Below are 23,756 nucleotides of genomic sequence, written 5' to 3' on the forward strand. Positions count from 1 at the left end.
CAGGCGCGGACCCTCCCCTGCTTGTCGGGCAAAAGTTATTCTCATCTCTCGAACGTTACAAGCGTGCTCAATTACCGTATAGGCGTGCACCTCGCCGCGTGTCGCCTTGTGTCCCTCTCATCGGCAGCAGCAGCATATCGTATGTGCCGGCTGTCCCCAGCGTACTCAGCCTGGGGCCAGACCCTGCACCCATTGCACCCACCCCTGCACCGACACGGCCACACCCAGGCCGCCAACAACCCAGCAACCTACAGCACGGCGCGCAGCGCAGCGCAAGTTATGTGTCGTTCATCTACACGTAGCCATTGCACGATACCGGTACCGGTACGCAACTTGCATTGGCTAACAGCTACGTGTCACTACCCGCCGCTGCGCCTGTCCCCCACAAATAATACGCGTCCCTCGCCGTGCGCGGCAGTCATGACACACACGGCATCGGGGAGGCAGGGCAAGGAAACGCCAGGGCGGCCACCAACATACCGTACCATTACCAGCCTCCAAGTCGCGAGCACGGCACACCACACACAGGTTTTGGTCTTCTCAGCACCAGACCGCCCGGGGCTCCCAGCTTCATGACTTCACGACTTCACAAGCACGGGTATACAGCCTCTTTGTCGGTTCGCCCCCATCACGCCAATCCTCAACTTGAACTTGTGCTCAGCAAGCCTCAAGCGTCAAGACCAACCGCCATTGTCAGAATCACATCACACAATACAATCGCCAGACAATACGGCGCACGCAGGAGGGTAATTTACACATTGCCGCCGGGGGCTGTGGCGCGTTGGGTTGACAACGCTGGGGAGCGTGCGTGCGTGGGAGCGAGCGGCAGCCCTGGCGTTACGGTGCCGCACGCGGCTCGTGTCGAATGACGCACACGAGTGTGACGGCGACCGCAACAGCAGGGGCAGCCCCATGCTGCTACCAGACACACACTCCCTGCCCCGGACGACAACCGTACACAATCAATGGGCTGCTGCAATAACGATCGCGCAGCATTGGTAGGACGTAATCAACACAAATGCGCTTGTGCAGACGGCCTGGAGGGATCATTTATGGTACACACCAGCTTCAAGGTGCATCTGCATCCGCACCAGCAACCACAACTGTTCCCAGCAACAATGGGAGCCTTCATTGTCACATGCACCGCCGTGCGATTGCGCGTTGCAATAGTTACACAAGGCGCATGCAGACCCGCGCGACACGCACACAGCAACACAAATACACACACACACACACACACACACACACACACACACACGCTCACACACACACACACACACACACACACACACACACACAAATTGCACGGAAGGAGTTTAACGTCAACTTTGTAGGCTGCAAAATGAAATACAAGGCAGCGCTTCGACGCGCAATGGTCACGCCAGCTCCTTCCTTCTTCGATCCGCCCTCGTGTACATGCTGTGACCTGGCTTTTGTACATGGCGCACACGCCGCGATGAAGTGGCGCCCCCCAAATGCGCGCAGCAATTGTGCCCCTGCCATTCCCTCGTTCTTAGTAATTCTGCAGCTCCGCCGCCAGAGTACTGCAACTGTTCGCGCTCCCACGCAAGCACCGCGCCTCCCCTTCCACGCGCCGCCCATTGCTCCTGACTGACCGCCGCAGCTGCAGCAGCTTTGACTGCTGCTGCGGCTACCGCGCGTCGCGGTGGCGGCGGGGGCTGCCTGCTCCACAGCGCTCTACTCGCCGCGCCGGCGGCGGCGGCTGCCGCCGCTGCCGGGCCCAGTGCTGGTGCCGCTGCCGCTGCCACTAGTGGTGGTGCGGCGGATGCCGTCCAGCATCAGGTCCTGCGAGGGGGGGATTTGGAACGGGAGGTGGGGAGGAGCGGGGGATGAAATTAGTATGCAGGCAGGAGCTGGGCACTGGGCAGGAGGTGGGCAGGAGGAGGGCGGGCGCACGGCGGCCAATGCCAGGAGGGAAGCAGGCGCAGGCTAGGTGCAGCCAGAGACAAAAGATGCGACACGCGCAAGCAGGAGTTCTGACGCCAGGCAGGCAGGCGGGCAGGCGGGGCCGTGGGACTGCCAACGCAATTGCGAGGCATCGGACCAGTGCATGCCACAAACCTCACTTCAGTCCAACCCAACTCCCCATCCCAGCGGCGGCCTTCGCACCAAGCCGACCTCTCACCCCCAGCCCCTGCCCCCCAACCAGCACTACCACCCACCCCCGCCCCCACCGCCCCTGCTGCCCCCACCCCCGCGCACCTGCGCCTGCCCCAGCGCCGCCCGCTCCCTCGCCGCCACCAGCGCCAGCCCGCTGCTGAGCGCGCCATACAGCACGTCCTTCCACACCGCGTGCCCAACCGCCGCCGCCGCCGGGTCTGCCTGGGCCACCACCGCCAGGTCTGTGGGGCGTGGGGTGTGGAGGTGGGGTTGCATTCATTATTATAGCAAAACGCACCCACGGGTGCCGTGGTCAAAGGCAGCAGAAGCATCAGCAGCGGCAGGAGCAGCAGCAGCGGCGGCCGCGCTCTCACCGTTCACAACCACCAGCGCCAGGAAGGCGGACAGGTAGGAGAACAGGTACAGACGGAAGGGCGAGCGGACCTGAGGCAGGGAGGCAGGGAGTGGAAGGAGTGGAGTGAGTGAAGTGAGTTGAGGGAGTGGAAGGAGTGGAGGGAGCAGAGCGATGGCGGGAAGAGAAGGGGCAGCCACGTCCCAGCCAGGGTACAGTAACCGAGACCCAGAACCAGCCGACCCAGCCAGCCCACTAGTCGTGGAGGTGGGGGGAGGGGGGGGGGGGGTTGGCGATGTGGGGGCTGGAGGGGGGCTCGCCCAACGGCAAGGAGACTGCGCCGCACAGCGCAGCGCGACTGGACACGTCACACAAGGACAGGCCACGCCCAACACCGTCACCGCCACCACGTGTCTGAGCCTCCCGCGCCCCGCCCCCTCACCTGTTTGCTGGCTGCGGACAGGGGCCTCTCCGCCGCCGCTGCCACCGCCTCGGCGTCCCACGTCGACGACCCGGGCTCAGCCTCGGCACCCTCCTGCCCCGCCGCCGCCGCCGCCTCGCGCTGCTTCTGTGGGCGGTGGAGAACCACAGATCTTGTTTACATGGAAGTTTCAATTCGAACGATGTCCTTCTTTTTACATGAATCTCAGGACGATACTCGGATGTATGATATGTTGTACTCTCCCAGCAGCCATGCAGATGTAACGCTGCGTGCGCCCACTCTTTCCACGCCCACGCCTACGCCGCGCCCCTCGGATCCCTCCCTCCCCTCCCTCCCCTCCCCTCTCCCCGCAAGTCTCTGCTCACTCACCCGGTAGTAGCCGGGGATGGACTTGCCCACGGGCTGCCGCTTCTCCTTCTCCACCGCGTACAGCGACTTGAAGAACAGCCCCTTGCTGCGCTCCTCCGCGGACCGCACCTCCCAGGCGGCCAGGTCCGCCTTGTCGGCCTGCGTGCGTGTGCGTGTGTTTTTTGTGTGTGTGTGGGGGGGGGGGGGTTACATTCATGATTAATTAAGAAGTGAAGGCGTAGCCAGGTACAGTAGCATAGGAGACGCGTTGTTACCGATGTCCGTGGAGGGGGGATGCAAAGATGGTGGGAAAGGTGCTGTGGTGCCCTCCTCCCCACACAAACACACCCTCTCCCCACGCACACACACACGCCCCCCTCCCCATCCACCCCCCTCCCCCCACACACCACACCACACCCCACACACACGCACCTGCAGCTGCTCCTTGATGCGGCGTATGTCGGCCTCCACGTCATCCAGCTGGGACAGCGCCTCGGACTTGAGGTGAGCAGCGGGAGGGGAGGGGAGGGGGGTGGAGGGGGGGCAGGAAGAAGAGGGAGGTCGGAGGGAGGTTGCAGCCAATGGAAACCCAACGGCACCACCAACAGCCCTGCATACGCACACACACCGCCCCTTGCAGCACAGCGCATATGCGCACGTGCCGGCAACCCTGCCACATCCACACATGCATGTGGGTCCTCTACCTGCCCCCTGCCCCATACCTGCCCTCTGCCCGCCCCTCTGCCCTGGCCCCTGCCCTAACCTCCTGCCCCATACCTGCCCTCTTGTCTGCCCTCTGCCTGCCTGCCCTCTGCCTCCCTGCCCTCTGCCTGCCTGCCCCTCTGCCTGCCCCCCTGCCTGCCTGCCCCCCGCCTCCCACCCCACCCCCTCCCACACCCCACCCCACCCCACCCCGCTCCACCCCACCCCGCTCCACCCCTTCCTCCTCCTGCTCCCCACCCCACCCCACACCCACCCCTCCTTCCTCCTTCCTCCTGCTCCCCACCCCACCCCACCCCACCTCCACTCCTCCTCCTTCCTCACCCCACCCCACCTCACCCCACCCCTCCTCATCCCACCTCCACTCCTCCTCCTTCCTCACCCCACACCCACCCCACCCCACACCCACCCCACCTCCACTCCTCCTGCTCCCCACCCCACCCACGACCCACCATGTGGTAGTTGGCGCCCATCTCGGCCCTCTGCCGGTCCAGCTCATACTCCCGCGCCAGAGCCGCCTTCATCTGGGCGGGCAGGCCGCAGCAGCAGCGGCAGCAGCAGCGGCAGCAGCAGCAGCGGCAGCAGCAGCAGCAGCAGCAGCAGCGGCAGCAGCAGCAGCAGCAGCAGCAGCAGCAGCAGCAGCAGCAGCAGCAGCGGCAGCAGCAGCGGCAGCGGCAGCAGCGACACCATCACACCACGAGGTCAGTGTGGCACACAAACACACACACACACACACACACACAGTGTGACACGTTGCTGCATCGCATTGCACTTTGTTCTCCTTGTGCTCTTTAAACACAGTGACACACAAAAACAGAGCGTGACGCGCGGCGGTGGCCGGGCGGGTGTGGGTGCCGACTGTCGAGGCGGGTGCAGGCGGGGGAGCAGCAAAGCAGGAAGCCGGTGCGCGCCTGCAACTGTCCCGCCTCCCGCGCCCTGCCCTCCCCACCTGCCCTCCCCACCTGCCCGCCCTGCCTCCCTCACCCTCCCCCACGCTCTCCTCCTCGCTCTCTTGCATTGGGTTCGGTTTAGTTTGGGCTGGAATCTACAACCCCTTACACTTCGCTGTACCAATCCTTGCAACCCCCCCACCTCACCTGCCCCCATCTCTCCTCTAGCCCCTGCCTCACCTCCTCGCCCATGGCCCTCAGCTGCTGCTTGCGCTCCTCCATGTCCGCCTCCAGCTCCGCACGCGCCCGCACCCGCCGAACCTCCATCTGCAGGCACATGCATGCCGGTGGGGTGGGGTGGGGTGGGGTTACATGCATGCTCAGTTTAGGAAGGTGGGGTGGGGTGCGGAGGACGCGGGCGAAACACGGGTGAAAACAGCGAGGATGCGGGGGACGAAGGGTGGCGGGGGAGGGTGGCGGGGAAGGCAACAGGGGCTGCGGCAGGCGTGCCAGGTGTTGACAGCACTCGCTGCCGCTCCAAGCTTTCCAGGCCGACTGCGCCGGACTCGTACGACAGAAGCAGTACGTGCGGGTCTGACTCGCGGGCAGGGCGGGACTGCCACAGCTGGGGATTATCGCGGGCAGGGCGGGACTGCCACAGTCGAAGATTCCTCAGCTGTGGCAGTCCCGCCCTGCCCGCGAGTCATTCCCCAGCTGTGGCAGTCCCGCCCTGCCCGCGAGTCCGATACGCATGTGTTGCTTCTGTCGTACGAGCCTGGCGCAGTCGCATTCAACCGAGGAGAGGCACTAGGCGGCTTGGAGTGGTGGGGGAAGAAGGGCGCACGCAAGGCTCGGGACGAGGGACCGCCGCCCGGCTGCAGAAAGGAAACGTGCTTGTTCCATGCCTCCCGCTCTCAAGAAACGCTCACTCACTGCTTGTGGGCTTGGCGAGCATGGTGTCGAAGTCGCGCTGATTCTCGTCCGTAGCGATGTCGGTACGTCCGAGAGGAAAGTATTGCCGACACCGCTACAAACGAGACTCAGCGCGACTTTGACGCCATGCTCGCCAAGCCCAAGCCCGTGAAGCCGCGTCGCCAGAACCCCAGCTCTAGCAACAAGACCACCGGCAAGACCGCTCCACCCCCGCCCGCGCCCCCACCCGCACTGGTGCTCACTGGCCGCACGCTCGTGCCCGAGCCTCTGATGAAGCGCTGATCGCCGTCGCCCTGCTGTCCGCCCTCAACCGCAGGTGCCCAACTCGCCCAACCCAACGCTGCCAGACCGAGGCGGCTAACCTCTAGCAGCCTGCGCCGTCATTGCTAGTGTGAATCCTCCTTTTGGATGGGACCGCCCCGATTGCAGTGCACCCCCAGGCAACAAACACGCACGGCACCGTGGCGCGCCGCCATACGCATGCCCACATTTCAGGTCACACATCCCAGTCCCCACCCCGCCGCCACGCCCAGTGCCTTCCCTTTGGTACTCCCCGCCCCCCGCCCAGGCCAACCATTGCTCGGCAAGCATACCCCTCCTCCCCATAGGCTATCATATATCGTCGCCCAACACTGACCAGTTGCTGCGCACCTGCACGACATCCGCTAGCGTCTCCTGAACCTCCGTGTTGCCGCCAGCCAGCGGCTTCTCAAACTCTGCATTTGTGAAGATGCTGGCCTGGCCCTCGCCGGTGCTTCGCCCAAAAACGCCGCTGCCCGCGTACTTCCCAAGCCCTAGCAATCGGTCAATCTCGTCGTCCGCGTTATCGCCCTTGTGCTCAGAGTCACCAGGTTTATCCGAGTCAAGAGCTCTGCAAAGCTGCTGTTTCCGGCCGCGGAGAGCGACCCAGCCCAGGCGAGGGCCTGGAAGCTGCGCGCCAGTGACGACGTGAGGGCTGCAAAGCGCAATAGAGGCCAAAACAGCCAATTAGTCAATTTTAACATACAATTAATGCCACTCCGACACAAATTGCAGCTGAGAAGTCCACTTGGCGCTATGACGCGGGAAGCCCCACTGCTCTCTGCTACTCCCCCCGCAGGCCTCAGACACGTAAGCAATCCATACTCTTAGCCAAGCAACAACATAGCAGTGCCCTACCCGGCAGCGCTGCTGAGTCCGAGCTGTGTCGGCAGCAGAATGCTCCGTCCCCGCGCAGCGCAAAGCCTCGCAGCCGCCGCACATCTTGAGCCGGGTTGCAACATGAGGCACGGCTGGTGCATCCTTGGAGGTGAGGCGCTACGTTATATAGGCACAAGGTTTTGAAGTCGCTGTCGGAGTCGCGCTCAGGTCGCAGGGTGTCGATGTTTCAAGCCTTCAACTGATACTATGTGACACAGTTCGACGCTGGCGAGTCGATGATATGTTTTGGTGCAAGGGACTGGCGCCCTTTGTGAGAAGGCGTTGCGACGGTTGGCACGGCCTCATGCCCTGCCATGACGCGCTGCTAGACGCACCAGCGCGTGCCCGCAGCCGCTCCGGTGAGGGGTTCGGGGCTGGGTTGGAGCGTTCACGAGCTATAAAGTACATCGCTGGTGCGTCAGCGCTGGCGGAGAACGCTGCTTGGGCATCGGCTGGTCAGCGGCGGCGTTCGAATCGCTCGGGTTGTTCCCGGCATGACTACGCATAGTTACCGAAGTGCAAGTTTTATCATAGGGAGCAATCACGTCTGCCTGCTGGGATAGCTGATGGGGTGTCTTATCACGGGGATCCTGTGGAGTGTCCCCGCGCGTGGCATCGCATGGCGTGGCGTGTCCCCGCGACCAGCCGACCCAGGGGTTCCTGCGTCCGAGCCCGTCGTTTGACCACCGTGATAGCAAGCTCATTGCTCAAGCCTTGGCAACTAGCTTGTAGCAAGCATGCTATGCTTTAAAGCACACGAGCGAGCGAAGCGCGAACGCGCTCCTCGCTCGCCTTGGTCGATGGCCGAGCGAGCGAGGTCTGCTCCCTGCCCGTGGCCGCGGCAAGGACTGCCACGACCTTGCCCGCTGCTCGCGGGGCTTCTCCCCCCGTGCAGGAACACTTATAAACGCACTTGTGCAACAGAAACAGTCCAGGAAACACGGGCATCAACACAGGCACACGTGAAACACGCACCGCCATAGAGTCCTAGCTATCTAGCTCTAGTGCTCTATACCCTTTGTCTCCAGCCGCCCACACTAGCTCCTAACGTCAATCACGCAACGCCATCTTCCCAGTCAGCAGTAGCAGCAGTAGCAGTGCGAATGGCAGGCCAGATCGCCCGCCGGCCGCCTCGGGCCCGGGCCGGCCCTGACTCCGCCTCGCGTCGGTCGCCGTCGCCGCCGACTGCCGCCGCCACCTTCGCCTCCGCCGGCGCCGCCCTCGCTGCCGCGGCGCTGCCCATGCTGCTGATGCTGATGCTCACGCATCCCGCAGGTGGGGTGGGGGAATGTGTATTTGGGTCGCATGAGACCGGGATGGGTGGGTGTGTGGGTATGGGTGTGGGTGTGCGCCACATTATTGTGCGGAGGAGGTGGAAGGGGTTTGAGGCTGACGCTGAGGCTGTTGGCCGGAGGGACTGATGGCGGGGCTGGCGGGCGGCTCAAGAGACTTGCCGCCATGCACGTGCGGCAGGTAGGCGGGGTGGCGGGCAGCTGACCTCGCTCCCGCGCCGCAACACACACTGCTGTGCACACGCCCACAGGGCACTGAGGCCTCTTTCCCTGGCACACACGCACACACACACATACACACACACACGTGCACACACACACAGGCGCCGCGCGTACCCTCATGAACTCTACCCCTCAGCTGGTCGGCGGCACCGACGGCAACAGCAACGGCAACAGCAACAGTGACGGTAACCCCAACGTGCAGGTCCGGGCGCCCTTCACCGCCGTCGCCGTCACCACCCCACCCTCCACCTCCACCTCCACCTCCGCCTCCGGCGGTTCCCACCAGCAGCCCAAGCCTCAGCTCCAGGTCCCGAGCCAGCCGCTGCCGCTGCCGAAGCAGCCGCTGCAGTCGGCCGCCAGCGGTGGCGGCGCCGCCAGTGGCGTGGCGGTGGTGCTCGGCGACCCCCACCAGAAGCCGCTCCTGGTGGGTTGGGTGCGTGGGTCGGGGCGAGTGCGCGGGGGCGAGTGCTTGCGGGTGAGTGCGTGGGTCGAGTGCCGAGTGACGTACAAGTGTCTGGGCGCGCTATTCGGTGCCTCTGGCGTGTCCGCGGCCGCCTCCACGCGCCTCCGGTGACTCCCCTCGCCGCCTCGTGACCCCGACCCAAACCCAACCCACACCCAACCCAACCCACACCCAACCCAAACCCCACGTGCACGCCCCCGGCCCCACCCCTGACAGGTCAACGTGCAGGCCGATGGCAAGCCCACCGGCAGGTAGGTGATTAGAGCCGCCGGGGCCGTGTGTGTTAGAAAATGCGCAACCGGGGCTGTGTGTGTGGAGAGGGCGGGTTGTGTGTGGAGGGTGCAGGGCAGTGGGGCGAGCTGCGGGGCTGTTGGGCGAGGAGGCAGGCAGGGTTATACATGTGCGTGCTCCCGCCTTTTCCCATCCCCATTCTCGGGACTTCTCTTCACATTTGCCTTTGGTCCTTCCCTTGCTCGCCTGCCCGCTCTCCACTTCCCAGCGCGGGCCCATCGTCTCCTTCACACACACACGCACCCGCTCTACCTTGCTTGTTCGCTTTCGGTCTGTGAGGATTGAAAACTCATTTGCCATCTCTCATCCCATAAGTATTATCGCTTGCAACAAACTGTGCTCCGCTCGTTATAGTTGGTTTGGTTTAGTTTGGGCTTGTATTTTACACACAGACCGTGTTCCTCCCCCCCTCCCCCCACTGTGCCTGTTCCCCCCCGGCATACAGTGGCTGTGTGGTCATCCCTGGTGTGGGAGTGGTGGACTGGCTGGGCGGCTGCCGCCGCCACCTGACCACGACCAACACCAACGTTGACGTGAATGTCAACGTGCCCGGCAGCAGTAGCAGTGGCGGAAGCGGCAGTAGCAGCAATGGCAACAACCAGAACAGCAACAACAACCGCCAGGGCCAAGATCAGCAGCAGCAGGGCCAGCAGGGTCAGACGGCAGTCAATGTCAAGGCGCCCTTCACCGACGTGGCTGTGGATGCCGGCAAGAGCGGCAGGTGCGTGCGGCGGGCATCAGGACGGGCTCACTCATGACTAGATAGAGCCTATCTATCGCTGTGAGCGATGTGGGAGCACTTCTCGATCGGGTTAATACGCGTGTGCCCCTGCCATCGCCGTACGTGCATTGGGTTGTGCCCTGGCTTCATCACGATTCTACCTCGACCCAAATGATCCCCCGGCTCGCAACTCTTTCTTTCCTTCCGTGCTTGATGGGGCTGGTGTTTCGGGTTCTGTTGGGTCTTGCGGGGTTTGGGTTCCTGGCTTGACCACGCACGGACATACACGTCATCCGCCGCACAGTCGCTTCCATATCTTCACGTCGCCCCTGCCACTCCCCTCACCCTCGCCGCACGCAGCGTGTCCGTGACCGCGCCCTTCTACTCCGGCACCAACGCCTGGGGGGGCCGCCGCCTCACCACCACTGGCACGGATGGCAACACTAACGTCGATGTCAATGTCAATGTGCCCGGCGGCACGAGCAGTGGTGGGAGCGGCAGTATCAGCAGTGGCAACCAGCAGCAGCAGCAGCAGCAGCAGTCCAAGCAGCAGGGCAGCGGCGGCAGTAGCAGTGGGCAGCAGGGTCAGGGTCAGGGCCAGCAGGGTCAGACGGCTGTCAACGTCAAGGCGCCCTTCACTGACGTGGCCGTGGATGCTGGCAAGAGCGGCAGGTGCGTGCGGGCGGGCTTTGGGACTCACTAATGGCTGGAGTCTAGCGCTGTGAGCGATGTGCGTGGGAGCACTTCTCGATCGGGTCACTACGTGTGTGTGCCTGCTGCCGTCGCCGTACGTGTATCGGGTTCCCTACCTGACATCATCATCATCATCCTACCTCTACCCAAACGATTTCGCGACACGCAACACTTGCTTGGCGGGAGGAGCGTCCTATGGGAGCAAGCCTGCTAGAGCTAGAGTAGGCCGACGGCGCTGCAGGCGGCACGCCCCTGGGGTCCAGAGCAGGGTGTTCGTTCTCCACGTCACTGGCTCGTAACTGCGTCAGCAGGTCCCTACCTCTTGTAACCCATGCAATCTTGCTTGCTCTCCATGCTTGATGGGGCTGGCAGGGGTTCCCCTGGGGGCTGGTGTTTCGGATTCTGTTGGGTCTCAACTGAAGGGGTTTTGGTTTCTGGCTTTACCCCGCACACACGACGCGTGCATCCCATCCGCCGCCCAGTCGCAACCACCCAACCCCCCATGTCCCGCCTGCCACTCCCCTCCCCCTCGCCGCAGCGTGTCCGTGACCGCGCCCTTCTACTCCGGCACCAACGCCTGGGGGGGCCGCCGCCTCAGCAGCTCTGATGGCGGCGGCGCCAATGTGGGCGTCAACGTCAACGTGCCTGGCGGCAGTAGCAGCGGTGGCAACAACAACAACAACCAGCAGGGCCAGGGTCAGTCTCAGCAGGGCCAGCAGCAGCAGCAGCAGGGCCAGCAGGGTCAGACGGCTGTCAACGTCAAGGCGCCCTTCACCGATGTGGGCGTGGATGCCGGCAAGAGCGGCAGGTGCGTGTAATTACGTGCATGCCGCTGCGGTGCGTGCGTCTGGCTGCTGAGGCCCTTACGTGAGCCTTCCACATCATTTCGACCCCCCAGGCTATAGCTGTTTCTTCGTTCCGTGCTCGGGCTGGTTTTGGGTTCTGGTTCTCGTGTCAAGGGGTTCGGTTTGACTTGTTGACTTGCCCCCACACCCGCAACGTGCCTCATTTCAACCTCCCAACCATCTCCATCCCCTCCTGTCATCCATATACTCCCCCCTCGCCGCAGTGTGTCCGTGACCGCGCCCTTCTACTCCGGCACCAACACCTGGGGGGGCCGCCGCCTCAGCAGCTCTGATGGCGGTGGCGCCAATGTGGGCGTCAACGTCAACGTGCCCGGCAGTAGCAGCGGTGGTGGGAGCGGCAGTAGCAGCAGTGGCAACAACAACAAAAACAACCAGCAGGGCCAGGGCCAGTCTCAGCAGCAGCAGCAGCAGGGTCAGACGGGCGTCAACGTCAAGGCGCCCTTCACTGACGTGGCTGTGGATGCCGGCAAGAGCGGAAGGTGCGCGCGTTTGCGCACAGCAGAGGGTATATCAAGAACAGGAAGGGAGTCCAGTCCCTCTTACCAAGTCTGCTTTCTGCTGCCCAAGAATATACCTCATCACACCGTAATAAGCATGACCTGGCGCGGTGTTGCCTGCTGGGACTGCCTCAAGTGCTAGTGTGTGAAGCCCAATGCCTTTATTTGTTACCTCCTCCTCCATCTCCTTACTTCCCCCTCGCCGCAGTGTGTCCGTGGCCGCGCCCTTCTACTCCGGCACCAACGCCTGGGGGGGCCGCCGCCTCAGCAGCTCTGACGGCGGCGGCGCCAATGTGGATGTCAATGTCAACGTGCCTGGCAGTAGCGGCAGTGGCGGGAGTGGCAGTAGCAGCAGTGGCAACAACAATAACAACCCCCAGGGCCAGCAGCAGCAGCAGCAGAATGGCGGCGGCGGCAGTGCGGCGGCGGTGAACGTGAAGGCCCCGTACACGAACGTCAACGTGGATGCCGGAAAGAGTGGCAGCAGCAGGTGAAGGGGGGGGGGTCCGGTTGGGTGGGCGGGCGGGCGGGCGGGCGGGCGGGCGGGCGGGCGGGTGGGTGGGTGGGTGGGCAGGGTGGACACTGGTCGGGGCCTTGCCTGCCTGCTGGCCCTTTCGCGAATCTCCGGGTAGATAGGGTCTGAGACTTAACGCACAACGCTCCCCACTACGCCCTTCGCAGTGGAAGCGGCGACCAGCAGCAATCCCAAAGCCAGTCTGAGGGCCAACAGGGCCAGCAGCAGTCTCAGGGCCAGACGGGCGTCAACGTCAGGGCGCCCTTCACAGACGTCAACGTCGTGGCCGGCAAGAGCGGCAGGTGCGTGCACTAGGGGCCCGGGGGAGTGGCGGCTGCTCGTGACCGCGGCGTCTGTGGTGGGCTGGGGGCCCGCGCATCAGTAAACCGTACAGTGCATGGGGATCGGGAGGTTACATTGCTGGTTACTTGCTGGTGCCCCTGCCCCGCCTCTTCATGAGCTTGCGCCGTTGCGCCAATGCATCTCCTGCTGCCCAACCTGCCGCCCGCATGACGTGTGTGTGTCGCCTTACTTTCCCCTCGATCGCCGCAGCGTGTCCGTGACCGCCCCCTTCTACTCTGGCACCAACGTTTGGGGCCGCCGCCTCAGCAGCTCTGATGGCGCCAATGTGGGCGTCAACGTCAACGTGCCCGGCAGTAGCGGCAGTGGTGGGAGCGGCAGTAGCAGCAGTGGCAACAACAATAACAACAACCGGCAGGGCCAGGGCCAGTCTCAGCAGCAGCAGCAGGGCCAGCAGGGTCAGACGGCCGTCAACGTCAAGGCGCCGTACACTGACGTGGGCGTGGATGCCGGCAAGAGCGGCAGGTGCGTAGGGAGCGCATGTCTGTATTTATAGCCCAGTAGGCAATAGAAGTACGGTCAAGTGATTGGGAACGTTAGTTCTGTAGGGCCTGCTGTGTCGGGACTGTGTGGGGACTGTGCCGGCGGGGCCAGCCACGTCGTGCAGGTGTGTTCGCAGCCAGCTAAGGGCGGGTCCTGCACCAGGGTGGGGGTGGGGTGGGGGTGGGAGAAGGCCGGCGGTTGCCGAGCAAGTGAGGTGCAGCACACGTGCAGCAGGGGTGCATCCGTAGCAGGGGTGCAGCAGTAGCAGGGGTGCAGCAATAGCAGGGCTGCAGCGCATGTGCCTTGCTCCTACCGTAACAATCACCGCTTCCCTGCCGTCCCATTGCCTTACTTCCCCTCGCCGCAGTGTGTCCGTGACCGCGCCCTTCTACTCCGGCACCAACGCCTGGGGGGGCCGCCGCCTCAGCAGCTCTGATGGCGGCGGCGCCAATGTGGGCGTTAATGTCAACGTGCCCGGCAGTAGCAGCGGTGGTGGGAGCGGCAGTAGCAGCAGTGGCAACAACAACAAAAACAACCAGCAGGGCCAGGGCCAGTCTCAGCAGCAGCAGCAGCAGGGCCAGCAGGGTCAGACGGGCGTCAATGTTAAGGCGCCGTACACGAACGTCAACGTGGACGCCGGCAAGAGCGGCAGGTGCGTGCGTACTGCGGGCGTCGCCGGTGTGCCTGCTCGGATTCGAAGGTAGCTTCTCAGCAGGAGGAAGGGCGGGGATGCGGGAGGGTGCAGGAGTCTTTGCCTCTGTCCCTCCGTCACTCAGCCTGCCGCCACTCCTCGGCATTTACCCGCGCCCCCCCCCCCCACACACACATCCCTACCTGCAGCGTGTCGGTGGATGTGCCCTACCACACCGGTACCTACTTCTGGGGCGGTGGCGGCGGCCACCGCCGCCTCCAGCGTCTGCTGATGTGAGGAGCGAGACCTAAGAACTACTTACTCAGATTGATCAGGTACATCGCGTTGGCGCCTCACCTCCTGCGCGTGGGTCGAATGGGTGTTTAATTCTTTTCGTGCGCATACCCAGCACACACCATCGGGAATTGGAGGGATGGAAGTGGGTTCTGGCGTGTACCGGGGTGGGGGTGGGTGGGTGGGTGTATGGTCATGGTGCAATTCTCGTGAGGAGCCGGCAGTATACGCGCTCTCGCTGGCTTTACATGAAGGCACGGGACTGAACGGAAATAAATGTACACACCATACATCACGATAGGGCGGGAGTGCGGGATAGGTGGCACTCCGGAGAGAGGTGAGGACTGTGTACCATACATGAGCAAGCAACTCGTATGAATCTAGGAAGGCTGGGGAAATGTTATGATGATTGATTAGGTACTTACAATGCAGGCAGGAGCGAGGCTGCCTAATAAAGACGCACGCACTTTTCAGCGTCATGCACTAGTTCAACATGCCCAGCCGCCTCCTAATCCGTTAATTGCTGGTAAGCAAGCAAGGCGGCAGTCGAAGGGACACTTGGCACGCATGATGGTTCTCAGTCGGTCTCGTGGCTGTTCGTTGCGGTTGTTTAAATGTACCGGTAGGTTGTTGTACCGGGAGGCATTGGGAAACTGAACAGGTAGGGACGCGCGACCAAGGCAATGCCGGCGTTCATTCTTTCTTGTGAGGGCGCGTCTGCCGTAACTGCAGTACCAGGAGCAGCGGCGGCGGCCCGTGAGCATGTTTTGAAAGCAAACAATGCGCCCAGATTCAAGTCCACCATTTCAATCAAGACGCGACACACGTGGCAGCATGGGCGGACTGGCGGAGGTAGGCGGGGCAAGATTGCGCTGTTGTACAGTAGACGGCGGCATGAGGTTGTTGTATGTTGACAAGTAGGCGACACCTCTCGTAGCGCGTGTAGCTGCATGCTACCCTGCTAACCCTGCAGGCGGCACTTGGGGCCAAGTAAAACTTGTCGGCTCTGAATGTGGGAAGGCCTGATGCACTCGGAGATTCCCTGAAGCGCGGCCGGGTGTGTGTGTGTGTGTGTGTGGCCGGGAGGTCGCACGGCCAGCAGCAGGCGACTGAAGTGGCAGCAGCAGGAGGGCAGCAAGGCCAGGTCGATCTGTCGGGCCTGTGCATACGGTACGGTATGTGTTCGCTTGCAAGTTGATTGGGTTCGTGGTCCGTGGCAACTTTACGAGCACGCAAGGATACGCTTGCTTGGCACGAGCGGAGGTGCCCTTGGGACCCAGCGACCCACGCGGCCGTCAGGTTCCCGCTGCTGCTTGCACGAACCGGGGATGTTGTAATGCAAAAAAGAACGTTTGTATACTTTGTTTGAACCATACGTGCCGTGAGCCCAACGCCGCCAGTTCTAGCCAGCAGCCAGCAGTGAGCCCAGCCACATCGAGGTGAAGAGGCCAAGCAGTTTGGACGACTAGCTTATTGCCAGGCGCACACAGCCGCGCCAAGCCCCATCAGCATGGCTGGTTGTAACAACATGCGACCGCTGCAGACTGCCGCTTCGGCGGCGATGTGGGGCCTCGTGCTACTGCCACTGCTCCTGCCAGCAGCTACAGCAGCTACAGCAGCTACAGCAGCTACAGCAGCTACAGCCATAGCAGGCGCGGGTGAGATAGGCAGAAAGCGGAAGCAGGGCGGGGAGAGGCACTCACGGGTATCGTTAGAGATAGATGTCCCTGTTGGCACACGGGATGAATGCACACGCCGTGACGACGTAGTAAGGGACACTGCACGTGCGTGCATGTCACCAGGAAGCAATCATCGATCCGTACGCATCGCCGCCCGCCCCTCTCTCTCTCACACACACACACACACACACACACACACACACACACACACACACACACACACACACACACACACACACACACACACACACACACACACGCGCGTGCGCAACATGCATCTACGCAACCACGCATGCACACAGGCGGTGTCCCACGCAAGCTACTTGACTCTTCGCCTTCCGCCAGTGGCGGTGGCGGTGGTAGTGGTGGCGGCGGCGGCGGGGCGGTCACCGGCGTGGGTGTGACGGCGCCTGGCACCGCCGTCGCGGCCACGGGTGAGTGCGGGAGCGGCACCCAGCCCCAGCCCCTACCGCCGGATCATGACAGGACGACGTTGAGAGGTGGTGGAGGATGGGGGCGGTGCTGGCAGCTAGCTAGGGCCACACGGTTGGTTGGTCGCTGGTGCATGAGGGTGCATGCCGCCGCCAGAGGCAGGCAGGCGGGCGGGCCCCACCTCCATCCACTGCTGCACACGCGCACACCTCAACCGCTTCTCTTTGTTTCCAGTTACGTACGTGCTCTCTTGCCTGTGCCACTGCTGATGGCACGCAGCCAGCGGCACGGTGGTGGCGGCTCCGGGCACCATCGTGGCTAGCAAGCCCGGCGGCCCCACAGTGGTGAGGGCGCCCCTGACCAAGGTGGCCAGCACACCCGACCAGGTGGGCGGGCGGGTGGGAGGGCCGGGAGGGGGCAGCGGGGGGTCAAAGGCACACACCGGGTGGGGGGTGGGGCTTGGGCCGTACGCGCGTCGTTGCCTCGGCGCGCTTACACGGTCTCTGGCCGAGGCTCCCTGCTGCCCACGTTGCCGCCGCTTGTCCTATTCAGTCCTACTGCGGTACCTGACCCATGCATCCCGTGCATCCGCCACCCCCGCCCCGCGCATCTTTTGCATTGGGTTCGGTTTTGTCTGGGCTGGTATCTGCGACTCCACCCTCCACCCCCACACACGCACACCTCGCACTTCACACGCACCAGGTGGCTGTGCGGAATCCGTTCGCGGACGTGGATGTTGACAAGAGCACCGGCAGGTGACGAGCCCCTTACGTGTGTGTGTGTGTGTGTGTGTGTGTTGAAAAGAAAACAACAAAACGAAGCCCGCCCAGACGGCGCGACGGAGTTACTTACGGATACCTACCGATACCGAGCGTCTTGTGTGTGTGTGTGTGTGTGTGTGTGTGTGTGTGTGTGTGTGTGTGTGTGTGTGTGTGTGTGTGTGCGTGCGTGTGTGTGCGTGTGCGTGTGCGGTGCTGTGTGTGTCCGCTTGTGCATGTGTACGCATGTGTATATGGGTAGGGGCGGCCGGTGGCGTGTGCTACATTTACACACACACCGTCCCCCCACACATCGACAGAACCGATTACGAGAATGCCACATGCCCGCGCCCCTCACCCGCCCCCACCCTCGGCCACCCGCCTACACCCCACTTCCCCCATCGCGCAGTGGCTCGGTGCGGGTGCCCTTTGTGGGCCGCATCTCCTGGGGCGGCTGAGGGCGGCTGCAGGGGGCTGACTAGGCGGGGCAGTAGATGAGGCTTGAACATCAAGGAATGGGAGACTGGGGCTGACTGACTACGAGGGCAGTCGGTGGTGCGGTGACATGAAGGACGGGGGCGACAGCAGCTAGCCCGGAAGTGTACAGGGCATGGGTGCAGCTGCAGCAGGTGCGGCGTAGCTGTACACACACAAGCTGACACGTGGTGAACGCGTGCAACCAGTTCCCTTGCTGCGTTGTGTACGGGCGTGGGAAGCCAGGGCGGTGTCTAGTGATGATGGTGGGCGGTGCCCTTGCTGTGTGAGCATGACAGCGAACGGCAATATGTCTGACTCGGCCGCAGCTGGTGCGGGATGCCGGTAGCTGATGTGGTGGTGGGTGGCGGTGTTTCGAACTGCGGCAACAAGCAGCAAGCAGCAGGCACGAATGCACGATCCAAGCTGTAACACATTTAACAACACTCCCGAGCCACGCAGCTGCATGCATCCTTCATTCCCACCTGCTGCAAGTAGCTCTTCGTAGGGCGGCGATGCACACGCACCACTACCCTTCGCCAGCGCCAATCCCACACGCCCACAGCAGCACCCACGCACATTCCACCGGTCCACCAGACTAGCCACACCAAACCCAATGCGAATGAGCCAAACTAGCGGGGGGTAGCCGTTCGTGTGAAGAACGGGGGCGGGGCCCACAGGCTGTGGCAGCCCGCCACACGCAGTCCGCCGCGCGCCCAATGCAGCAGCGCAGCACCCGAATGCACACACGTGCGCATGCTTTCGTTCCGTTACTAAAACACACACATACACATCCTGGCTGCCCACCAATTTATCCATCCTGCCCGCTTCAAGTCCGACTGGCTACCCCACGTGTGTGCATAGCACTCCCGACCCAGCCATTATACCACTCCCGACCCAGCCATACCCCACCCTACACCTCTTCCTGCACAGCTGCACGCCGCCGCCGCTCACGCCGAGTGCGGCGGGTCGTGCCTCTCCCGCCCTCCTGCGCCCCTGCAACTGCCGCCTCCACCCCTGCTACTGCCGCCTCCGCCCCTGCTACGGCCCCCACCCGCTTCACCTCCTGCATCCGCCAGGCTGTGGCCGCGTCCCCCTGCACCCGCCGCTCCTCCACCGCCAGCCACGACCCCGCCCCCTCCACCGCCCCCTCCCCGTCCACCACCTCCACCGCCCGCCGCCGCCACGCCGTCCCCGCCTTCCCGTACACCCGCACCTCCTCCACCGCCCACTGCTCGCCCGCCGCGCCCTCCCCACTCCCTTGCAGGCGCTGCTGCTGCTGCTGCTGCTGCTGCCGCCTCCGCCGCTCCTGCGCCGCTACCGCCAACGCTGCTCCTCCCGCCTCCGCCGCCTCCTTCGTCAGCAGCCGCCGCAGGGTCCCATGCACCACCTCCAGCTCCGCACCCCCCTCCTCCTCCTCTACTGGGCCGCTGCCACCGCTGCTGCTGCTGGCTCCTCCTCCTCCCACCTCCACCTCCTCCTCCACCTCCTCCTCCTCCTCCTCGCCAAGGCGGCTCCCGCCCGCTGTTGTCCCCATCAGCAGCTGCCGGCGCCGCAGCAGCAGTCGTGTGGTGCCGATGCGGCCGCGCCAGGTGTTCATGCAGTGGTGCACCACGTAGGCAAGCGGCCAGGTGGTGTTGCACCAGGACTGCAGGGGTGTGTGTGTTACACTGATGATTATTTAAGAAGTGAAGGCGTGCAGGGGTTGCAAGGATTGGTACAGAGAAGTGCAGCGAAGTAGACAGCAGGTGTGGTGTTGGGGGTGGGGGTTGGGCGGATGATATGCATGATTAATTATGCCGAGAAGATGTTGACAAGTACAAGGGGGTTGGGGTCGGGGTCCAGGCTCCAGACTGGACCAGGTGGAGGGGTGGTTAGCGGGGAGGGTGCAGGAGCCAGCGGCCCGCTCCCTGCCCTCCCTGCCCTCCCTGCCCTCCCTGCCCTCCCTGCCCTCCCAATGTACCCCTGTCGGCACCTCCAAGCAAACACACTCGCACGTTTGTAGATTCCTCCGTAACGACGCGCCTGCTGCCCCCTGCGCACCACCACCAACCCCACCTGGTCCTGGTGGTGAATCTTGGTTTCTTTGGGATTGGAACAAACGACCTCCCCTCCACACCGCGCTCTCCTCGTCGCTCTATTGCACTGGGTTCCGTTTCGTTTGGGCTGGTATCTACAATCCCCCCACACGCAACACCACCACCACCCACCCACCCACAGGCACACACACCGCCACACACGCTCCCACCCTCCCTGCCGCACCTGCTTGCAGGCCTCCAGCTGCGGCCCGCCGCACCCGGGCGGGTCTAGCAGCTCGTTGGCCAGGAAGCCAATGGACATGTGCGGCTGCAGCGCGGAGGCGTTGCTGGGCGGGATGGCGGGCAGGGCCTGGGGGGGGTGGGAGGGGCGGGGCAAGGGGGGTTGCAAGGATTGGTACAGAGAAGTGTAGCGAAGTAGACAGCAAGGGGGTTTGGGGGTTGCATTCATGGTTCAGTTGAGGAAGTGGTCGATGGTAGAGGGGGTTACATTCATGATTAGTTAATGGTAGCGGGGGAGGAGGTGGGAGGCGTTCGGGCGAGGGGTGTTGGAAGGGCGGCGGGAGGGGTTGGCAGGGGTTGGGAGGGGGCGGCGGCCAGAGAAAGGGAGAGGTGGAGGAGATGTCGGTGGAGGTGGCGCACATTAGGTAACAGTGCGGGTTGTTTATACCAGCCCAAGCTAAATGAAACCAACCGAAACCAGCAGGTAAAAGTGGGCGGGGTGGGGGCATGCGGGCGGCTGCGTCAACGACTATATCCCACCACACCAATGCCAACCCCACCAACCCCTGTCCCTTCCCCCCTTGAGGGTTTGGTTTAGTTTGGGCTGGTGCCGTATGTACAACCCCCCCCTTTCGCACCTGCACGCCCGCCTCCCCCAGCTGCGCCAGCCGCGTCACGCCCGTGCCGCTGTACCACACGGCCGGCAGCGGCGGCTCGCCCGGCCCCGGCGGCGTCAGCCGCATCACCCGGTCCGACAGCTGGTACCTGCGCGCGCGGTTGGGCGGTTGGGTGGGCGGTTGGGCGGTTGGGTGGTTGGGCGGTTGGGTGGTTGACAGGTTGGTTGGGCGGTTGGGCAGATGATAGTTACCGGGACCCAAACCACCGAAACTAGAGTAAAACCTGTTAGTTTAACGCCACCCCACCCCCTAATCCCACTGCCCATCCCCTCCCCACCCCAACCCCAACCCCAACCCCAATCCCCCCAAAACAACACCCATCCTCCCACCAGGGCACGGTGTTGTTCTTGGTCTTGATGTACTCTGTGAACTCGGGCTCGGCGCGGCGGGTGCGGTAGGGCACCAGCACGCCCACGCCCCAGCGCCGTACCCAGTCCACAGCGGCCGCGTTCAGGCCCTGGGGGGTTACATTCAAACAAGTGAAGGGGGGGGGGTTAGCCATGCCCGAGCCAAACGAAAAACGGGGGGGAGCAGGTGGGGGGCGGGGGTGGGGATGGTATAGCGGGTACCAGAGAGTCCCCGTCCAGCCTGCATCCCCGCGCCCACATCCCCACGTCCCACAGCCGCCGCGTAGGGCGTGCATATCTGCACACCTGGGTGACCAACACCACCGCCTGCCGGGTTCACCACCCGACATTGTCCTCCCGACGCCATATGCACGCCGCCGCGGTCTGACGCAGCCGCAATGTGCCACGTGCCACGTGCCAGCAGGGAGCGCCCTCGCGCGCGCTCCCTGCTCCCGGCCTTGCTATCCTGCCGGCCGCCCCCCCCCCCCCAGTGCCGCCCCACACTCATACCGTGCCGGACCTGCACACCCTCCACACACCCGAAGCACCCCCCACAATCCCCAACCCCCCGCCACCCCCGCCTCGCTCTTTTGCTAGGCTCAGTTTAGTTTGGGCTGGTATCTGCACCCCCCCCCACACACACACACGCCCCCACTACACACGCCCCCCACCCCACGCCCTCCCCACCTCCCGCCCTCCTCCTCCTCCTCCCCACCTGCGGCCCGGTGCTGTGCCAGGCGTCGTGGTGGCGCCACACGCGCGCGATGCGGTCCAGCGCGTACAGCCAGAAGGTGGCGCGGGCCGAGGACTGCAGGGGGCACAAGGGGGGGCAGAAGGGCAGGGGCAGGGGGGGCAGCCGTTTATGCGGAGGACGGGGTGATAAGATCACAGTAAGCCCGGGGGGGGGGGGTAGCCATCCATGGGATGGTGTGTATCAAATATGAAGTGAAGTGCCGACGTCCAGAGGTACAGCGGGCACACCGGGGGGGTACATTCATGCCCGGGGGGGGGGGCAACCACGGGGAGTACTGGCGGTGGGGTTGGGGTAAAGGCACGCGTGGTCAGAAGCCGGCAATGCTTGCAGCGGCGCAGCGTTGCAGAGTTCCATGCCTCAATTTCACTCACGCACCTACAAAGCTACTACCCCACAACCCATGCCCTGCCCCCCGCCACCCGCTGTAACAATGGGTTTGCAAACGCTCGTCTGGAGCCCCCCCCCCCTGCGCCGGCTTCCCTCCGCGTCCATGTCATAGCGTCCAGCGTTCCAGCTCGTGATCTGAGTCCACCAGACCTCTCCATCTCTCTCTCCCTTCAGAGCCCCACCCCCATCCCCATTGCCACACGGTGCCCCCACGCGCGGCTCCCGGCTCCACCCCCCTGTGCCTGTCTCTGTACCATCTTTGCAACCCCCTGTTCCTCCCCCACCCACCATGAGGAACATGGGCTCCGGGTAGTCGCCCATCCAGGCCGCGTGCGGCGACAGCGGCTCCACCAGGCTGCGTGCCAAGGCGTGTGCGTCACGTGCGTACAGCAGGGGCAGGTGCGTGCTTGAGTTAGTGAGAGGGTTTTTTTTGTGTGTGTGTGTATCGAGTGTGCGTCAAACACATGTGTGCACGGGCACGTGTTAGTGGCTGTGCGCACGCGACATGCGGTGCCGGCTTTGACCCGGAAACTGACAATGTGTACGATGTGTACGGCTGACGCTGCTGAGTAACCGACTCGCCAAACTGCGTGTTGTGGGTCGGACCGCGATACCAGTGTCACGGCCGTTGCCACCCGCCGCCCCTGCCTGACCACGGCGATCCCAGCCCCAACCCCAGCCCCCGGTCACACCGAGCCACATGGCCCGCGCTCGGCTCCTGCAGCATGACAGTGACAGCCTCCCCTTCCCTCCCCTCCCCCATGGCTTCCCCATGGCTCCCCCTCGTCTCATCTCGAACCCATCCCCAGTAACCCGGCGCTGTTGCCCCACTGGTCCCCGCAGTGCAGCCGCCGCAGTCTGACTTTGTTTTGGGTTGGGTTCTTGTAACCCCGACTGGTCCCCACAGCCCCCGCCTGGCTTCGTCAACCTCAAACCCGCACGCGCGAACACACACCCACCAACCGCACGCCCAAACACAGGCACACCTGTCAAAGGGAGTGACGCACTCCACGTCCACGTCCAAATATATGCCGCCGTAGAAGTGCATCAGCATATACCTGCAGCATCAGCGAGCAGGGGCCCTGTTACGGTCGGGTTTCCCGGCGGGTTAACGGCCGTGGCAAGGGTCCTCGGCCCCCGTCGTCCCTGCCCAACTTCCTGGTCCCAGTCCCCGAGCGAACCAGTCCGCACCTGCTCGTGTCTAGTTTCTTGATAAATGGCTCAATCTCTGCCCACTTGGGATAGTACCAAGTGAATTCGGTCTTGATGAAGTTAACCAGCTTCTCATCGTCCCAGAACATGAACGTCCAGGTGGGATTAAGCTCTATGCATCGCTCTCGAAGCGCAGCCTGCACAGGGCTGCGTTCCGGGTGCGCATTAGGCCTCGCACTAAGGCAGACTTTGCAGCTCTGGCTGGTTTACCTGAGCATGGAAATGTTGCCATGCATATGATGCACGATCTTAGGAACGCTGCCATCCGCTGGGGGCGTATACGAAGCCTGCTGCGCCAGCAGCGCGGGAAGGCCTGCTGCCCCCGCAAGTAATAGCACAAGAGCGAAAACCATTGCGGGAATTTGTAAGCTACATGCAGCTGAATGCAAAAACATAAGACTGGGAAATGAAGCTTGCCAACTGAAGCCACACCGACACATTCCTGCCTTGGCATCAGCAACAGCCC

The 23,756-nt window shown here is 63.6% G+C and overlaps 4 protein-coding genes across 4 annotated transcripts; 2 read left to right on the top strand and 2 right to left on the bottom strand.

The window, feature by feature from the left end:
• Positions 1 to 43: 43 nt before the first annotated feature.
• CHLRE_11g478528v5 (uncharacterized protein) lies at positions 44 to 7,218 on the bottom strand. The gene is made up of 10 exons (XM_043067680.1): positions 6,965 to 7,218; positions 6,458 to 6,761; positions 5,114 to 5,200; positions 4,436 to 4,507; positions 3,696 to 3,761; positions 3,285 to 3,422; positions 2,916 to 3,041; positions 2,496 to 2,565; positions 2,224 to 2,363; positions 44 to 1,806 (listed from the first exon to the last, which is right to left on the bottom strand). Exons 1-10 carry the CDS (start codon positions 7,084 to 7,086, stop codon positions 1,699 to 1,701), a joined length of 1,233 nt encoding a protein of 410 aa, XP_042919685.1. The 5' UTR covers positions 7,087 to 7,218; the 3' UTR covers positions 44 to 1,698.
• A 460-nt stretch (positions 7,219 to 7,678) lies between these two features.
• Positions 7,679 to 15,661, top strand: CHLRE_11g478600v5 (uncharacterized protein). Its single transcript, XM_043067681.1, has 12 exons — positions 7,679 to 8,260; positions 8,601 to 8,923; positions 9,179 to 9,213; positions 9,699 to 9,974; positions 10,335 to 10,646; positions 11,206 to 11,475; positions 11,737 to 12,012; positions 12,239 to 12,520; positions 12,712 to 12,846; positions 13,097 to 13,369; positions 13,755 to 14,039; positions 14,228 to 15,661. The coding sequence occupies exons 1-12, from the start codon at positions 8,089 to 8,091 to the stop codon at positions 14,313 to 14,315; spliced, it is 2,727 nt and encodes a 908-aa protein (XP_042919686.1). The 5' UTR covers positions 7,679 to 8,088; the 3' UTR covers positions 14,316 to 15,661.
• A 47-nt stretch (positions 15,662 to 15,708) lies between these two features.
• On the top strand, positions 15,709 to 17,980 carry CHLRE_11g478626v5 (uncharacterized protein). The gene is made up of 5 exons (XM_043067682.1): positions 15,709 to 15,970; positions 16,294 to 16,425; positions 16,703 to 16,809; positions 17,126 to 17,178; positions 17,591 to 17,980. The coding sequence occupies exons 1-5, from the start codon at positions 15,823 to 15,825 to the stop codon at positions 17,637 to 17,639; spliced, it is 489 nt and encodes a 162-aa protein (XP_042919687.1). The 5' UTR covers positions 15,709 to 15,822; the 3' UTR covers positions 17,640 to 17,980.
• Positions 17,981 to 18,072: 92 nt separating this feature from the next.
• CHLRE_11g478650v5 (uncharacterized protein) lies at positions 18,073 to 23,688 on the bottom strand. Its single transcript, XM_043067683.1, has 9 exons — positions 23,501 to 23,688; positions 23,270 to 23,437; positions 23,065 to 23,136; positions 22,367 to 22,433; positions 21,653 to 21,745; positions 20,920 to 21,047; positions 20,552 to 20,678; positions 19,918 to 20,043; positions 18,073 to 19,303 (listed from the first exon to the last, which is right to left on the bottom strand). The coding sequence occupies exons 1-9, from the start codon at positions 23,641 to 23,643 to the stop codon at positions 18,569 to 18,571; spliced, it is 1,659 nt and encodes a 552-aa protein (XP_042919688.1). The 5' UTR covers positions 23,644 to 23,688; the 3' UTR covers positions 18,073 to 18,568.
• Positions 23,689 to 23,756: the final 68 nt, after the last annotated feature.

Source organism: Chlamydomonas reinhardtii, chromosome 11 (genome assembly GCF_000002595.2).
Source record: "Chlamydomonas reinhardtii strain CC-503 cw92 mt+ chromosome 11, whole genome shotgun sequence".
NCBI lineage: Eukaryota > Viridiplantae > Chlorophyta > Chlorophyceae > Chlamydomonadales > Chlamydomonadaceae > Chlamydomonas > Chlamydomonas reinhardtii.

Excerpts from the sequence above, each read along its gene's own strand:
- CHLRE_11g478626v5 (XM_043067682.1), top strand. The coding sequence starts at position 15,823 with ATGGCTGGTTGTAACAACATGCGACCGCTGCAGACTGCCGCTTCGGCG. Across the intron at positions 15,971-16,293 it reads TACAGCCATAGCAGGCGCGG|GCGGTGTCCCACGCAAGCTA; the intron begins GTGAGATAGGCA and ends GCATGCACACAG. Across the intron at positions 16,426-16,702 it reads CACCGCCGTCGCGGCCACGG|CCAGCGGCACGGTGGTGGCG; the intron begins GTGAGTGCGGGA and ends GATGGCACGCAG.
- CHLRE_11g478600v5 (XM_043067681.1), top strand. The coding sequence starts at position 8,089 with ATGGCAGGCCAGATCGCCCGCCGGCCGCCTCGGGCCCGGGCCGGCCCT. Across the intron at positions 8,924-9,178 it reads CCCACCAGAAGCCGCTCCTG|GTCAACGTGCAGGCCGATGG; the intron begins GTGGGTTGGGTG and ends CACCCCTGACAG. Across the intron at positions 9,214-9,698 it reads GATGGCAAGCCCACCGGCAG|TGGCTGTGTGGTCATCCCTG; the intron begins GTAGGTGATTAG and ends CCCGGCATACAG.
- CHLRE_11g478650v5 (XM_043067683.1), bottom strand. The coding sequence starts at position 23,643 with ATGGTTTTCGCTCTTGTGCTATTACTTGCGGGGGCAGCAGGCCTTCCC. Across the intron at positions 23,438-23,500 it reads GGCAACATTTCCATGCTCAG|CCCTGTGCAGGCTGCGCTTC; the intron begins GTAAACCAGCCA and ends CCCGGAACGCAG. Across the intron at positions 22,434-23,064 it reads TGCGTCACTCCCTTTGACAG|CCTGGTGGAGCCGCTGTCGC; the intron begins GTGTGCCTGTGT and ends CTTGGCACGCAG.
- CHLRE_11g478528v5 (XM_043067680.1), bottom strand. The coding sequence starts at position 7,086 with ATGCACCAGCCGTGCCTCATGTTGCAACCCGGCTCAAGATGTGCGGCG. Across the intron at positions 3,042-3,284 it reads CCATCCCCGGCTACTACCGG|AAGCAGCGCGAGGCGGCGGC; the intron begins GTGAGTGAGCAG and ends CACCGCCCACAG. Across the intron at positions 2,566-2,915 it reads TGTCCGCAGCCAGCAAACAG|GTCCGCTCGCCCTTCCGTCT; the intron begins GTGAGGGGGCGG and ends TCCCTGCCTCAG.